This window comes from Letharia lupina (assembly GCF_014066315.1).
Source record: "Letharia lupina isolate WasteWater1 chromosome Unknown contig_12, whole genome shotgun sequence".
NCBI classification, from domain to species: Eukaryota; Fungi; Ascomycota; class Lecanoromycetes; order Lecanorales; family Parmeliaceae; genus Letharia; species Letharia lupina.
The window spans coordinates 378,365-393,187 of NW_023502981.1; the positions used below are offsets into that span (position 1 = coordinate 378,365).

Genomic DNA, 14,823 nt, shown 5'->3' on the forward strand with positions numbered 1-14,823 from the left:
TATGGCAAAAGGTTTGAACGGTCTGATCCGTCATCTGGTCGACCAGATTGCTCTTTGTGGCGAACATGGTGAGTCATTTCTCATCTTTTCTCCGTCGTCAGCGTTCGAGCGTTCGAGCGTTCGAGCTACCCATACCTTGCATGTTCCCACATTTTCTTTGCATTTTCTCGCCATTGCACCATATTACCAGACGAGAATCCAACCCTCTTTTTGCGGGGGGAAATTTTTGTGTGGTTTCAAAACTCGTCAACCAGAACTCGGGCTGTTTCTGCAAGCTTGTGGCGGTTGAATCACCCATCCAGTAGCTAAAGAGAGAATTTACTTTCACAATTAAACCAATTCTAGCCATCATCTTACATGATGGGTTACACGTTTGCTAATAGTGATCAGGAGCGTTACCTCTAGATTTCATTGCCCATGTCGAAGGCTATTACGCTAATCCAATCGAAGACAGTCAGGTTCAAGACTTAGACGATACTGTTCCTCATCCTGGCATTGCTTCCAACGTTGACAGGCCTTTTCTCGAGCAAGTCTGGAAATGGCTTATCAAAAATCCCGACATCCGGTTAGGAAGCCATGCCGGGCACAAGAAGCTAACGCTCTCCGAAGTGGAAGCACGCAATGATGCCATCGAGCAATCTGAGCAGTCGGCCCTCGTCTCTCAGGAAACTAACCTTCCCGACGCTGCTTTCTCCTCACACGTATCTAACGCTTCAGCAATACGAGACGGCGATACTACTCAGACAGCCGAAACAAAAGATGTTGCGGTTCCCCAACAGTCGAAATTCGATCCCGGGATCCGACTCTACGCGAGCGAGAATTGCATGTGGCACGCCTTAGCTGGACATGGCCCCGACTTCAGCAAAATTAAGTCTCTCGACTTCGTCTGCCTTTCTATAATAGCAGCGTGTGGACCCAAGGGTATCTTGCAACATGATCTCGTCAGAATCAGTGGCCAGGATAAGCGTTCTCTCCCAGCCCGAACTGACCGCCTACATGATGGTGGGTATGTCGAGAAAAAGCGTCTGTCTGTTCAATTGGTCAACCCAAAGAGGATACTTCATACGAGCCAATGCATTCTGAAGCGCTTCGTCAACAGTGATTTGGATCAGAAAAAGCAGACAAGCGATCCAGGCCCCTCATCAGCAGGAAAAGGGAAGCGCGTGAACAAAAAGGGTCAGCGAGACCAAGATAGACAGGCACCAGGAGAATCATCTTCAACAGTCGCCCCTGAAAGCGTGGCAGGAGATATCGCTTTTTCAGGTAGTCGGACAGTCCCTTCATGGACAGCTGATCGATCCATCAACAACCAAATTTTTGAGCTTGTCGATCGGGCTGGCATCAAAGGCATGAGTATGACTGTGCGTAGACGCTTTTCTCTCCCGTAGCTAGTGAGACAAATTCGCTAATTTCATAAACAGGAGATTAGGCATAATCTGATGGGCGACCATGTCAGAAAACCTCTGGACGACTACGTCTCGCGGGTGGCGGATTCCTGGCAAGTATCACAGCCCCTACATCTTCGTCACTTATCTATCGTGCGAGACACCGTTCTCAAGGGCAAGACTCAAATCTACATCTACTACACATATGAAAATTTCAACAAGCTTGTTGATGGCGGTACAGGCTTCTGGGAAGCAGTAAAAACCGTCGCCAGCGATGTGACGATAGGCAAGAACGTCGCTGCTGCATTAGACGCTAAACCTGACGTGGATGAGTATGGTTTCCCGAGACTCGAAGAAAACCAGTTTCAAGGGCGCCAGAATGATGCTACTCTTGAAGAATGTGTCTCAGCACTCAAAGTCGACCCTCTGCACATCTCTGCTACTGACCCTGTCTTCAGCAAGAAGGCTGATGGCAGTCATGGTAAGCAATATAGTCATAGACCGTGTTATGTTTTCATTAAATGTGGACTAGGTATCCGATACAAAAGCCACCAGCGACACCCTGTTACTATTGGTAATGGATCTACTCCCAAGAAAGCGGCGTCCACGCCTTCTCAGGCTGCGCCAATCAAAGCACGAGCAATGAAACCCCAAAAGGTAGCGCTGTCAACGACGTCCGATACTGTATCAACCAAGAAACAGGCGACTGAGCCCGAAAGGGTAGCGGTGTCCAAGCTCCCTGGTGTGGTACCAGCCAAGGGACAAGCAACTGGATTCCAGACTCCAAGGCGTAAGCCTGTCAGAGAATCGAATTCAAAGCCATTGGGCCGGCCGCGCAAGTATCCCAAGACCGGCATCCCGGCCAACTTTGATACCATGACCTCAGACGAAGTCGACTACTTATTTCACTCGCAAGCAATGTTCGAGAAGTACGAGATCGTCAAGGTTGAAAAGGAAATCCTTCGGCGCATTGAAGATGGAGAAGACGCTATGGTAGCCGCCTATGAAGTGCTGGCGGAGAGGGATGACTCACGCAAGCAAGAGGGAGAATTGCCACTTCCAAAGTCTTCAAGAGCCCGAGTACTTCACAACTTTGCTGGGGAGCCAATGCCAGAACCAGACCCAGACGAAGCAAAACCCAAGGGTAGACATTGGAAGGACACTCGATACCGGCCTTCGATGGCTGCCCATACTCATTTTGTCCCAGCATGGCGGAAGCATGCCCACCTAGAGCCAAAAGGTAAAGATCGAGAAGAAGGACCTCCAATCCTTCCAACTCGGACACGGGGACGTGGGCAGCGCGTGTCGAACCAGGAATCTATGGTTTATCTCCCGTCCGTAGCTGCACATTCTTGGCCGTATGTTCGCCCACCCTCCTTAGCAATGGAGATTTCGACCGCACACACTTTGCAGAATAATGTCAAGCGTAAGCAAGCCCGACCCGCAAAACCAAAGCGACTATTGGACCCTCATTTCAAATTTCTGCCCTCAATCGCTGCCCACTCAGGCTCGTTTCTGCCACCAGATATGTCGTCCACAGCTAAAGCAGGACAAAAGCGGAAACGAACAGCGAACGTCCCATTGGAGAACGGCGAGGAACATACAATGCCTCTTCAGTACAAATATTTGCCCTCGATTGCTGCCCACTCGGGCTCTTTTCTGCCACAAGATGAGCTACACATATTCAGAGCAGGACAGAAGCGGAAACGTACTGCGCACATGTTATCACAACACGACGAGCACCTTCCAACACCAATTACCTCTTCAGCAGTGGCACAAAAACTCGTTACTGTGCCCGCACGAGAAGCATCGCTGGGAACATCAAACATGCAGCTCAATGCCCGTAATGAAGGGATGTACCCCGGCTGGGAGAAGTTCATGTCAAAACACTACCAACACCAATTGGAAGCCATCACAAGATCCAATGCCGGTGTCTTTATCGGTAAGACGACTCCTCGGAGGAAGAGGCCTTGTGAACCTCGAGACTTTCGGCCTATGCATTTCAAGCTTGCTGTCTTCAAATCCACAAGGTTGAGCAAATTGGACTGGTACGTGAAGCCAACCACAGCCTCTGAGCAGATGTTTTGCCTAGGAAGCAGAACGCAGACGCCGACATCACGGGTTGCAGAGCCAGCCCCTATACCATATACCCAACCTGAAGGCCAGCCAGATCTATCAAGGTCGACATTCTTGCCATCGCCTGTCTCTTCTCACCCCGCCACTCAGCCAATCCTGTACGCTGATACTGCTGGAACGAAGAGAAAGCGCACAGCATCTCCGCAGCCTACTCGTGGCGCAGCTCCATTTGATCCTTTCTCTGCAAGTCCGTATAGTAGACACTCGTCACCGACTATGGAATCTTCTAAACCCATCAGCAAACCGAGCACACCTCTAGAAATGGCAGCACCGTCGCCAAGCGTTGACCAAGTATACGGAAAATCACCCATCGAAAATGAAGCGCGTAGTCGTACGCCAGAAAGGCAACCAGATATGAAAGAGTCGAGCGATTTGAGTTCAAGTGGTTCTGTACTTGACGACTCTAAAACCACGCAGAGCGAAGTTGCCACAATTCAGGCCGTACAATCATCTCAGTCTTCTACCCTGGAAGCCAGCAAGCCTTCGAATAAGCAGTCAATCAATAAGGTAAGCAGGCAAGGAGGTTCCACCGCAATGTTACGGAAAAATATCATAATGGACATCGTAAACAAATGCGAAGGTGTCTTCCCTAGTCATAAAGAGATGAGTTCGCCTTTCGCCAGTGAATGGAAACGGAGAGGGCAAGAAGGAACGCCAGAGGCAAAAACTATAAGCAATGCTGTCAATGCATTGATCAAAGAGAACAAACTTCGACAGATCACCTTCGCCTCTCAGACCAGACAGGGAGTTACTGTCACCAAGAGTATGCTCGTCTTGCCAACTATTGACACTACCGACCCCAAAGTCAAAGAGACCCAGACAAACATGGTGGCTTACCACCCCAGATACTTTGTTCCCATGGCTGTCTTGCCACCACAAGGTTTTTCGAGTATAAAAATTCCCGAAAACAAGACTGACAGCGAAGAAACTTCAGACAAGATGACTGAGGAACCAGTACAAGACTCGTCTGCACCGGAGTCTGCGGGACTGCGCCGACTGGACCTCGCCAAGAAGATGATGGATGGGAAAGAGAGAGTTGCCGTAGCTAGGCTGAAAGCATTGAAAGAACAAGATCAGCAGGAGCTTGGACACGCTGATGGTGACGAGCCTATTACCGAACCCTTTATCCAGCGAGCCACCACAAACACGGCTCACGCCGCACCCGGTCTTGGTAGAAAGGTCCTGCCAAAACCTACTGCAAACCGCTCAAGCAGAAGGAGAGGCCAAAAGCGTGTCGAGCGTCTGGCCAGCATCAAGAAACCTGTACGACCACAGGTAAATTCTTTGCCAACTATACCCGTCAACCCAGCCAGCAATCCATTTTCATTGATATGGTTGCCATCAAACTATGCTTTCTCAGACTTCAACTTTGAGGAACAAAGACCCACGGTCCTGATGGCAGCGGCCGAAAATGATGTGCAAATCGGCACACCAGAAGCCCCAATACCTCTCGATCTTAGCGAACACGCCAGACAACGCATGCGAAAGATGGCAGAAAATGCTGCCCGAATTGAACGCAAGCAAGCGCTGGCTAACTCGACCAGGTCTTCCTTGCTGTACACCGATTCCAATCCTGGTCTATTCGAATCTTCACATGCACCAATTCGTCCAACCTTTCCTCCACGGCAGGCTCCAACATCCAGAAGTGCTGCTTTGATTACTGCTGGACCAAGAAATCAACCTTTCCCGTACACTCCACCATACGCTGGGGAGGCCAATTTCAATAGGACTGTGCGGCCAGGAGATGATCTAGGATTGAAACAAATTGGTCTAGAGGAGATGAGAGAAGTGCCTCCGACTTCGAGTACTACGCGGCGTGGGAGTCTAAGCACAACAGCATCTCCGTCACCCGAATTGCCCTTATCTCGTGTCTCTGGGTGGCCAGTAGCTGCTCATGCGGAAGGTTCTGCAACCTCGTATCAGGAGAGGGTTCTACTCGTCAGCTTCATGGATCCCGCCCACTACTTCTACCGCGCCACTGGCACATTTTCGGTAACCTTCTCTGGGCTTCGACCTCCTCGGAAGATCTTTGCGTATCGCGGTACGGCTTTAGACCCGTATGCTGCAAGCCTCAAAACCGTACACCCACATAGCTCACATCGTAGGAGTACCCGGCCGCTATCGCTGCAGGACTCGCAAAAAATAGAAAAGACGCCGTTCGACGAAGAAGTAGATCGTTTGTTGAGGCGGGAGCTTGAAGCAAATGAGGTAAACAACGTTGTCCTCGTGGGCTGGCCATTTGTGAACCATGTGTTTTCACATACTCATAAAACTGTCGAAGTGGTCAAGGCTGATATGGAAGCTGCAAAGCAAGTCACCGTCCGCCTCAAGGATGGCCACCTCATGTCCAGGCCGTTCCCCAGGAACAGTGGCTTCAGACCCAGGATAGTACACAGCATATTCAGCACCGGTAGTAGAGGCATTGATCCCGCGGCAGCTGAAACTCGGACACCGCTCAAGCGCCGCCGCTTAACATCTTTAGCGGAAATTGGGACTCCAGACCAGGCCTCCAAACAAGTGGAATTGGATCAAGAACACCGACCCACTAAGCTACGTAGGGTACGTGGGCCGCGTCAAGCGAAGTCTCTCGGCGAGAATGGCGAAGAACGCCTACTCACTGCCGTTATGGTTATCCGGGCGCTGACAGGAGGGCTTGACAAACGCATTGACTGGGTACTGGTCGCTAAAGTTTTCGAGCCAACATACACTCAAATGTTTGTTCACAGCCGGTGGAGTCTCACGCTGCAAAAGTATAAGCTTTTTTTGCCCAAGATGGAGTCAGACTTCCAGAGCATCTTTGCAAGCGCATACGAGGAGGGTATAGTGCCCGCCATTGACTATGACAATTTGGAAGACTACGACTGGAAGTGGCTTGTCGAATGGACAATGGCCAACGTAAACACACCTACCCAGTCGTTACCGGAACTTCCAGTGGAGCGATCTGAGTTTGATGGTTTATACACGCTGAACGAGAGATACCACAACGAGATCAATGAATATTACGAGATCGACGGCTCTTCCGTCTTAGCCAGAAGAACAAAGATTGTGCATAGAGACCCCTATGTCTTGCCTCTAATTCGAGAACGACAAGGTGCTCGACCAGAAGATGCAGAAGATTTCATAACCGCAAAATCCTGGATCCGTGCCAACATCATGACGCCCGAGTCCACCTACAATCCTTCTGTGGCCCGTGCCAAGCTCTCGACGTTCCCGGATCGCACTGTCGAGGATGCACTCAAACAGCTACTCTTTGATCGTGTCCTCGCTCAAGAAAACAAAGGCCGCCTTATTCCCGGCCGCAACTACGACATTAGCGATTTTCTCGTCTCCCGTTTCAAGAAGAATCTGCAATCTGCTCATTTCCACCAAGCGGCAACTTACAAGCAGCAACTCGATCATGACTTTGGGGAGAAAGGGTTTGCCAATTACTCACACGCCGCTGACGACGGCGACATGATCGTTATTGTCAACCTCCTCGCGCATCAACGCATCACAATCGTGCCAATTGATGTACCGATGAATAAGTGGGGCCAGACTGATGGTGGCTATGAGACTCGGCAGATGGATAAACGGCGGTTGAATTTCAGTCTCGAGCTCCGGCCTTCGCCTGCCTACATCTATGGGAACCCGCTGCCTCCTCTTCCGACGCCACCGTCTCAGCACCTGCAAGATCCGATGGCAAAGATCCCACTGTGGTACGATATTCATGGCTCGCTCGTGCCCGTGATGTGGGAGATGGCTCTTGCGGCAGTCGTGGCTGTGCTGGTAGTAAGACCTGGTGTTGGGGCTTCGGAGTTAGAGAAAGTGATGAGACCGGCTATGGATATTTGGGAGCTGCAAGAGATCCTTGAATGGCTGGTCAATGCAAAAGCCGCGAAACGAGTCGGCCAAGGGTTCAGTGTCGAGGATGAGTGGTGGTGGTTGGCTTTGGGGACTGGTGGGAACAGTGAGGAGCGGTCAGGTGAAGATGTGGGAGACGAAAAGGGAGGCGAGAAAGGAGATGGAAAGGAAAATGGAAAAGAGAGAGAAGGGGAGAATGTCCAAGACGTGATCACGATGGAACTTGACGGAACGATTGAGAATGTTTTATGCTAAGTCAGAGCACGATGCATGCATTTGGCATCATCTACGCATGGCTAAAGTCTAGATGCTGCATCCGCGTTCATTTGGAAGTGGAGGGTTTTTATTTCAGGTTGATACCCCTTTTAGATCGAAGCTGGCAACAGACATGACATTGGCGAGATGCTAAACGATAGACGTATCACATAGAATGTACAAAGGATTTACTTTTTGATTTTTTTTTTGAATCTACCGTCCCCATGGAAGAAATGTGTACGTCAAGAACAGAATTGTTTACTTAGGAGTGTGCCTCCGGGGTTTTCGAAGCTAGGGCGGGAAGCGCTAAAGCGCAATGGATTCATAATTCTCACCTTCCAATGTTCCTTCAACATCTGATAGCAGAGGTACAACACTACCATCTGCGGTAGTCCAACAACTGCTTCGCACCGATAATTTAGGGTCACCATAGGGAAATTGACTCAAAAAGTAAGCACGGAATGACAACCACCATTGTCTTGGGCGCCCAGTCTCCACGTTGATATTGACGGCCTCAAGAAAGGCGGTAGACGGGATGACGAAAGTGAAGAAAGATGATCGGGAACAACGAAAAACGGTGGTCGCCAAAGGGAGTACAAACGTGGCAGTGGCTCAGGATGTGACAAGGATCGGGCCATGCTACTCAGATGCAATCGCCAGAAGAGGTGTCCCCTGGTGGACGCTCCTTCGCGGAGAAAAATGAGAATGGCGTCGGCGAATGGGAGTGGAGGCTGGAAAGCTCGAAAGAAGTTACAAAGTGCTGTTCTCCGGTGATTAAGGCGAGTCTAATGTCGACGAAGAGATCGAAAGATCTAGGGTTTTCGATCTAGGTAAAGAGTAAACCATGATGGGAGACAGTGCAGATTCCACTCTGTTCTACCAACCAGTCTTTACTTCAAGAACTCTAGTAGCGTGGTAGTAAACAAAGGCAGGTACCTACCTTGATGACCATGTCCTCAAGGCACTAGAACCTTAATCCCAAGCTTCTTGAACGTGCATCCACCAATCTCATACCATCATTCAACAAAACTCTACGAGTAGCCTCACCATTTGCTGTAGAGTAGTACACGATGACAGTAGGCGTGGCTATTATAGGAGGTGGTACGTGATGCGACAGGTCTCCTTGGAGCGCTGATATTAACTCGTTCCTCGCGATATGGCATAGGCATCTTCGCTAGGGAAGAACACCTTGTCAGCATGCAGAGTTCATCTTCTCCTTCTAGTCTGATCCTTGACAGCCGGCCGTCCGGGCATCGAAAGACTTGACCTTAAAGGCGGTGTACTCGAGGTCCTTGGAAAGCGCGCAAAGCCTTGCCGTCGACGGCGACATTCAACTCTACTCTGACGACTCAGGCTCTGGTAGAGGCTGCGCTGACCTCTTGAAACGATCTGATGTCCAGGCCGTCATCATAGCGTTTGACACCCTTCACAGCTGAACTTTTCCGTATTGACTCGCCAATCAGTCTTCCCATTCCCAAGCAGGCCGAATACATTCGTCTCGCATTATCCGCTAGCAAGCATGTTTTGTCGGAAAAGCCCATAGCAGAGAACGTCAAAGACGCTCAGGAGTTAATCAGTTGGTACTATGCCAACATTGACAGCAAGAAGGTGACGTGGAGCGTTGCGGAGAACTTTCGTTACCTCGCCAGCTTCGAGTATGCGCGAGAGCAGGTGCAAAAGGCCGGGCGACTTCTCGGGTTCAGGGCAAAGAGGTATTCCATGGTCAAGGGGGGGAAATATTTTGGTATGGGTGTGTGCCGTTGTATCTGTGGTTTACTGCTAAGACCATTCCAAGAAACCGAATGGCGTAAAAATCCCACCCATCAAGGGGGCTTTCTCCTCGATGGGGGTGTACATGTCACGGCAGGCCTACGGCTCTTACTGGGGCCTGAGAACACCATCACCCGTCTATCGGCGTTTTCAGCTCAATTACAGAAACATCTGCCTCCGGTGGACACCATTGATGCCGCCATGAAAACAAAGTCCGGCGCCACTGGTACCTTTTCTGTCTCATTCGGCACATCCTTCACGGGGTATGAATTCAATATAGCTTGCGAAGGTGGTACTGTCAGTCTTTCCGTCTTCGGGTCTACTGTAACTACAGTCGTCGAGGGTAAGGAAGAGAAGAGTGTAGTCGACGATGAAAGGACAGGCGTCCCGCCTGAGGTGAGGAAGTGGGGAGAAGCGCTGGCGGCGGGGCAACGTAATGAGAAGCAGAGACCGGAAGAGGCTTTGGCAGATCTGGAGCTGGTGAGTGGTACTAGCAATTCGCGGTAAGGAAGGGGCTGATATCTGCACAGTTGGAAAATATGCTCAGAAGCGATGGCGAACCCTTGGATTGTATATTGCAGATATGAAATTGATGATGATAGCAGCACCAACAGCTCAGTAGAAGGATCGAGCACAAGTCGTGGAAGGGGGGGAACTCGGATTGCCTTAGTCTCAACGGGGTGCACTGCCAGAAACAGTGATATCTGTAACGGAATGGGTCTTGAACAATCGTGGTCTTGAGTCGGACCAGTTGTTTTTTCTGCGTCGAATAATCTTTATTCGATGTCTGTTTGGCATCCACAAAGTGTGTAAAGATGGAAGTATGGAAACTCTTGGGGTTCTGTTTCTTGTACAGCTTGCCTTACTGTAGGACTATGATGGTTTCAATCTCCACCTCAGTGCCGCCTAGAGTTTCCCAATTTTTCGCCCGCCTGCCTATCTGTTCTCGATGCATGATTATTGTTCGATCCTCCTCCTTGTGCTTCAATCCCTGATCAACCTCAATATAGCCATCGCCATCACAGGTTTCACCACACGAACGTCCCACCTCTCGCCCCCCAACCCAATTTCATCTCGCATGATCCGCTTCAGCTCATCCGGCTCCTGAATCGCCATGTCTTTGGCTCGGACCCACATAGGATGCTCTGTGTCATGCAAATGGAGGTAGGTGGATTTGACCTCTTGTGTAGCAATGCCTGGAGCGATTTTGTGGAGTTGATTCAGCAATGAGGCGACTTGCCATGTCTCGGGGCTCACGAAGATGTAGTAGAGGCTGAGGCGGAAGAGAAGGTTGTTGGAGAGGTCCATGCGGGGTTTGTAGACCGGAGATTCTGTCATGACAGGTCGAGGCGTCCGAGGTTGGGAGATGCGGGTTGTAGTCTTGCAGGAGTTGCAACGTAGAGTTGAGGAGAGAAGATGAAGTTTATACCAGTGAACTTGTATAGGGAATGAGCTAATGACATATCCAAGGCCTCATAGACTGCTATGATGCTAATCATTAACACTTGACCTACTCTCCGAGCAGTCTCATAATGTGTACGGTGGCTGACGGCGTTCCGACTGTGCTCCTTGAATACAGGCGGCTCATTGGCCGCCTTGGGAATAACACAAGATGCCATCGCCACAAGGTCTGAGCCCAGCCGAGTGGACCATCAGGCACCATTATGGACGGAGATAGCGACTCACGAACATGCACGATCTGTAGCTCCCACATCTTGGAGTCTTTCACTCTTTGAAACGTCGAGCCCTTTAGGGACTCGTTCACCCAGGTTTGGTGCATTCGCCTCGCATAAGCAGCGGTCTAGGCCTGAAGACTGCGTAGTTGACTGTCATAAACTCTGAGGTTTTTGGGATTGATCCGTGCAGAAACGGAGAGATGAATGCTTGGTATGGGGAAGCTGTAATTGTCAGCGTCTCCCCTCCCTAGACCGAGTGGCTCCGGTTGGGCTCCTCTTTCCCTCCTTGGGCAAAATCGAAGGGTGTTCTACCTAAAGCCCACTGACCCTGATCAATCTGCTCCCCTATGAAACGGCCTGAGTATGCACTTTTCCGGTACTTATGACGGGAATGATACCAGCCCTCGGCAATGGCTATCGAAAGCAACTTTTCCGTAGAGTCACTGCACAGAGAGGCTCTCTTTGAGGATAAAGAGAGGGAGGTGGACAAGGTAAGATGCCTTATTCGGTTTCTTTTGTCTGACCAGGCAAAAGTGTCACTCGTAATCTTCGATACCAATGTCATGCATTATTTGCTCCTGAAACTCCAACCCAGTAGAAGATGATACCACCTAGCCGCAACCTGGTATAATGCAACTCCTTGCCTCGCAGACCCCGACTTTCTCAAAGCAAAATTTTCTTGATAATCATGACCGCTAAGGCAGCTACAAGCCCGGTAATAGCTTTATCAACCCATGCTGGGACACCATCCGACTGGGTTTGCTGGGTGGCGGTAGGCAACGGTGGGGGCACGTGAGAAGTCAAGGCAACGGGCACTGTCCTCGTTGGGTGGATAGCCTCGGGTGGTGACAAAGTCGGAGGTGATGGTGAGGCTGCCGAAGCACTGGCCGGCGATGGATCTGGAGCAGGCGTAGTAACAACCCGCATACCTTTGTCCTTCGCCATATCTTTACCCTCCGCAGCTGCCATCTGATCCCTGAAGCCAAATTTCAGCTCTTCAGGCACGACATGCTCGTTGGCGCTCCCTTCCCCAGCCTCAGCGCCCTCTTCCTTCAATATATCCTCGTTACTCCTTCCCCCACATCCTTGACACTTCCAAGTCTTACTCTCACCTGCCAGTCTCCTTCTCTCCTTCTCAGGCATCTCCATCCCTCCCACTTGACCCTTGGCATCTCCCTCCATAAATGCTCTCAAGGCCCATAATGCTGTCCTAATGCCCCACGCAGGCTGCCACGTCTCTTCATGATGTCCGCTGATACTTAGACAGATCTCGCGGTTCACTTCGAATCTGCCTGAGGGCGTTAGGAAGCGGAAGGACGGTGGGCGCAATGGGTAGGTCGGAGGCAATATTATGCGGCCGTGGTATGCACCCTCGCTGTAAGGAGTGGACGGCGGACCTTGGAGAGTGAAGTGCCATTCGAAGAGATTGGATTCGAGAGGAGCGGCGTGTAAAGTTGGGTCAGGATGACTAGAGAGTTCGGTTGCTTCTTTCAGGATGCGCTTTATGGTGGGCGATTTGGTGTTGAAAGTCGGAAGGGCCATGGTTAAGGTTAATAAAACTCGCCCAAAGCCTTTTCGGGTAGGTAGGTAGGTGGGTAGATAAGTAGGTAGATAGGTAGATAGGTAGATAGATCAATAAGAGGGAATTCTGTGGTCGGAGGGCAAATGCATTGTGTTAATTGTTAACGTGGCATTCATGTCTGTAACACGCACCAGACGGGTCAAGTCAAGCCAACATGAACGCTAGGAAACCCTACTCGTCTACGAAGCAAGAGAACTACAAGTCACATTCATGTCACTCTTGATTTTCGTCATGAATTTTCATGCCTTTAGCTTTAACCTCATCTATTGATGTTCTATGCTCAACCTCTGTCTTCACAGATTTGCGTTAATACGAGCAATACCTATGGTCAGGAATGTCTCGTCATGAAAGACAGCTCTTCATCGATGATAGCCGTAACTGCCTGGCTAGGCTCTGCCTTGTCGTATTCAAGCCGCATTGCCTTCTGCTGATCGTCATAGAGAAACACTCGTTGCTCCTCCAACATATCGTTGACAAACCTGCTCACATGCCAAGAGGTAGCTTTCGAGAAGTCAATCATCTGCTGTGCTTGCTCTTGCATCTCTTCAGGAGTGCCACTCATGTTTCTCAGTCCGCAGCGTAGCTCTGCCTCTCGGACGTCAACAGCTATCTCGACCACCGCAGCGGAAGTGACGAATCCTTTGATCAATGCAAGTTGCCGAGCTTGCTGGTCGGATTTCTCACGCCTTAGGCGCTGAATCTCTTCCCTCAGGCATAAAATAGTCTCCTCAGACTGTTGATTGACGGCGTCAGTTCCCCGCTCCGGCGGCCATTGTCCTAGTGCGGGACCAGTAGTTGTGGTCTCCTGCCATTGACGCTTGCGAGTGAGTGGCTCATTGGTTGTAACACCGACAACCGTCCGTGGAAAGGCAAAATTTGCGCTGAAATTGGGCGGCTTTCGGAGGTCGTCCTTCTTAGATCTGAGCCGTGTTGAGACGGAGTTGTTGTCGGACTGTGAAACTTGTGGTCCTGCGAGAACCGCCGAAGGTCCAGGCTGATAATTTGCCACCTGTGCAGGTTTGGCTTGCTCATCCAAGATTTTACTGGTGGCATTCAGCCCATTCGGCGTCGATAAAATAGGGACTGACTCTACAGGCATCGATCAGTTGTCGCAAGAGATTCCCGCAGGAAATGCTCACCTATGCCTCGGAAAGAACATGATAGTCCCTGTGAGCTGTAATGACAGTTGCAGCACGATTTGGCGAAAATACCCCTAACAACAACACATTCCACAAACGGCCCTTTATCGTTTGCACAGCGTCGACATGCTGCAAGTGCAAGCTCCCCACAGATCTGTCCCAAAGCCGCTTCTTGATTTTTCTTGGGCTTGAAGTTCAGATCAACGCGGCGGTGACGTAGAGTAAGCTCACGGACACAGGCAAGCTTCTTGAGAGCTTTCGTGGACGTGTCAATGCAAGGCCATCTTACAAGCTGACTTGTCCAATCAGCCGATGGATGATTTCCCGTAGCCTGCTGGCTATCGCTTGCTTGATCCATTCGAAAATGGACTTTCAATCGTCGAGCCTCTTAACAGCAATTCTTTCCGGGTGTGAGCGACCTTGTGAGCCCTGGATAGATTGCCTTCCAACCAATGGCCTGGTACAGTGCAGCAGGATAGTTGCGTCGAGTAAGCGTTGCGGCAGGAAGCCGAGTAATTAGATCTTCGTGTGGCGAGATTGGAGATCGGAGGTTGATATGTATGGTCAAGTCAATCAACAACCTGCCGACGTGGATATAGACTAGAATTCATTAGTGCTTGACACAGATGACAGGAGTTGACTACTCTGTTGTGAATGCTGTGTTGTCGATGTTGTGTGATTCTGGGTCCTGTGTTACTGAAATGTGCCATATATATGCAAGTATATTTTTATCTTCATTCACCGACTGGCTTATATTCACGGTCTGCTTTGTGTTCACCGTTTGGTTTGTTTATCATCTGGCTCATTTGCCATTTTCAACCTGTATTCACTATCTGACTTGTATTTGCTTTTGACGTTCATTTAGCTCTCACTTCTTTGCCGTACCTCTACTCACCATGTTATTTATACTCGCTTTTGGCGTCCATTCAAGTCAGGCTTGAGTCTACTAGCAGGGTTATGTTTGGCGGTTTGGCATTCATCTGTTGGCCTTGTATCAATCGGCTGGCTTCAAATCCAGCAATTGAAGTTGTAATCGCTCT

The 14,823-nt window shown here is 50.1% G+C and overlaps 5 protein-coding genes across 5 annotated transcripts; 2 read left to right on the forward strand and 3 right to left on the reverse strand.

Moving 5' to 3' along the window:
* Position 1: 1 nt before the first annotated feature.
* On the forward strand, positions 2-7,616 carry HO133_001194 (uncharacterized protein; the record flags this gene model as incomplete). The annotated part of the gene is made up of 4 exons (XM_037292124.1): positions 2-68; positions 391-1,361; positions 1,422-1,866; positions 1,918-7,616. 4 exons carry the CDS (start codon positions 2-4, stop codon positions 7,614-7,616), a joined length of 7,182 nt encoding a protein of 2,393 aa, XP_037151543.1.
* A 1,070-nt stretch (positions 7,617-8,686) lies between these two features.
* On the forward strand, positions 8,687-9,893 carry HO133_001195 (uncharacterized protein; the record flags this gene model as incomplete). Its single annotated transcript, XM_037292125.1, has 2 exons — positions 8,687-8,717; positions 9,049-9,893. 2 exons carry the CDS (start codon positions 8,687-8,689, stop codon positions 9,891-9,893), a joined length of 876 nt encoding a protein of 291 aa, XP_037151544.1.
* A 477-nt stretch (positions 9,894-10,370) lies between these two features.
* On the reverse strand, positions 10,371-11,005 carry HO133_001196 (uncharacterized protein; the record flags this gene model as incomplete). Its single annotated transcript, XM_037292126.1, has 2 exons — positions 10,371-10,766; positions 10,901-11,005. 2 exons carry the CDS (start codon positions 11,003-11,005, stop codon positions 10,371-10,373), a joined length of 501 nt encoding a protein of 166 aa, XP_037151545.1.
* A 720-nt stretch (positions 11,006-11,725) lies between these two features.
* HO133_001197 (uncharacterized protein) lies at positions 11,726-12,604 on the reverse strand (the record flags this gene model as incomplete). Its single annotated transcript, XM_037292127.1, has 1 exon — positions 11,726-12,604. The coding sequence occupies one exon, from the start codon at positions 12,602-12,604 to the stop codon at positions 11,726-11,728; it is 879 nt and encodes a 292-aa protein (XP_037151546.1).
* Positions 12,605-12,972: 368 nt separating this feature from the next.
* HO133_001198 (uncharacterized protein) lies at positions 12,973-14,141 on the reverse strand (the record flags this gene model as incomplete). Its single annotated transcript, XM_037292128.1, has 3 exons — positions 12,973-13,733; positions 13,784-13,789; positions 13,901-14,141. 3 exons carry the CDS (start codon positions 14,139-14,141, stop codon positions 12,973-12,975), a joined length of 1,008 nt encoding a protein of 335 aa, XP_037151547.1.
* Between the last annotated feature and the right edge of the window lie 682 nt (positions 14,142-14,823).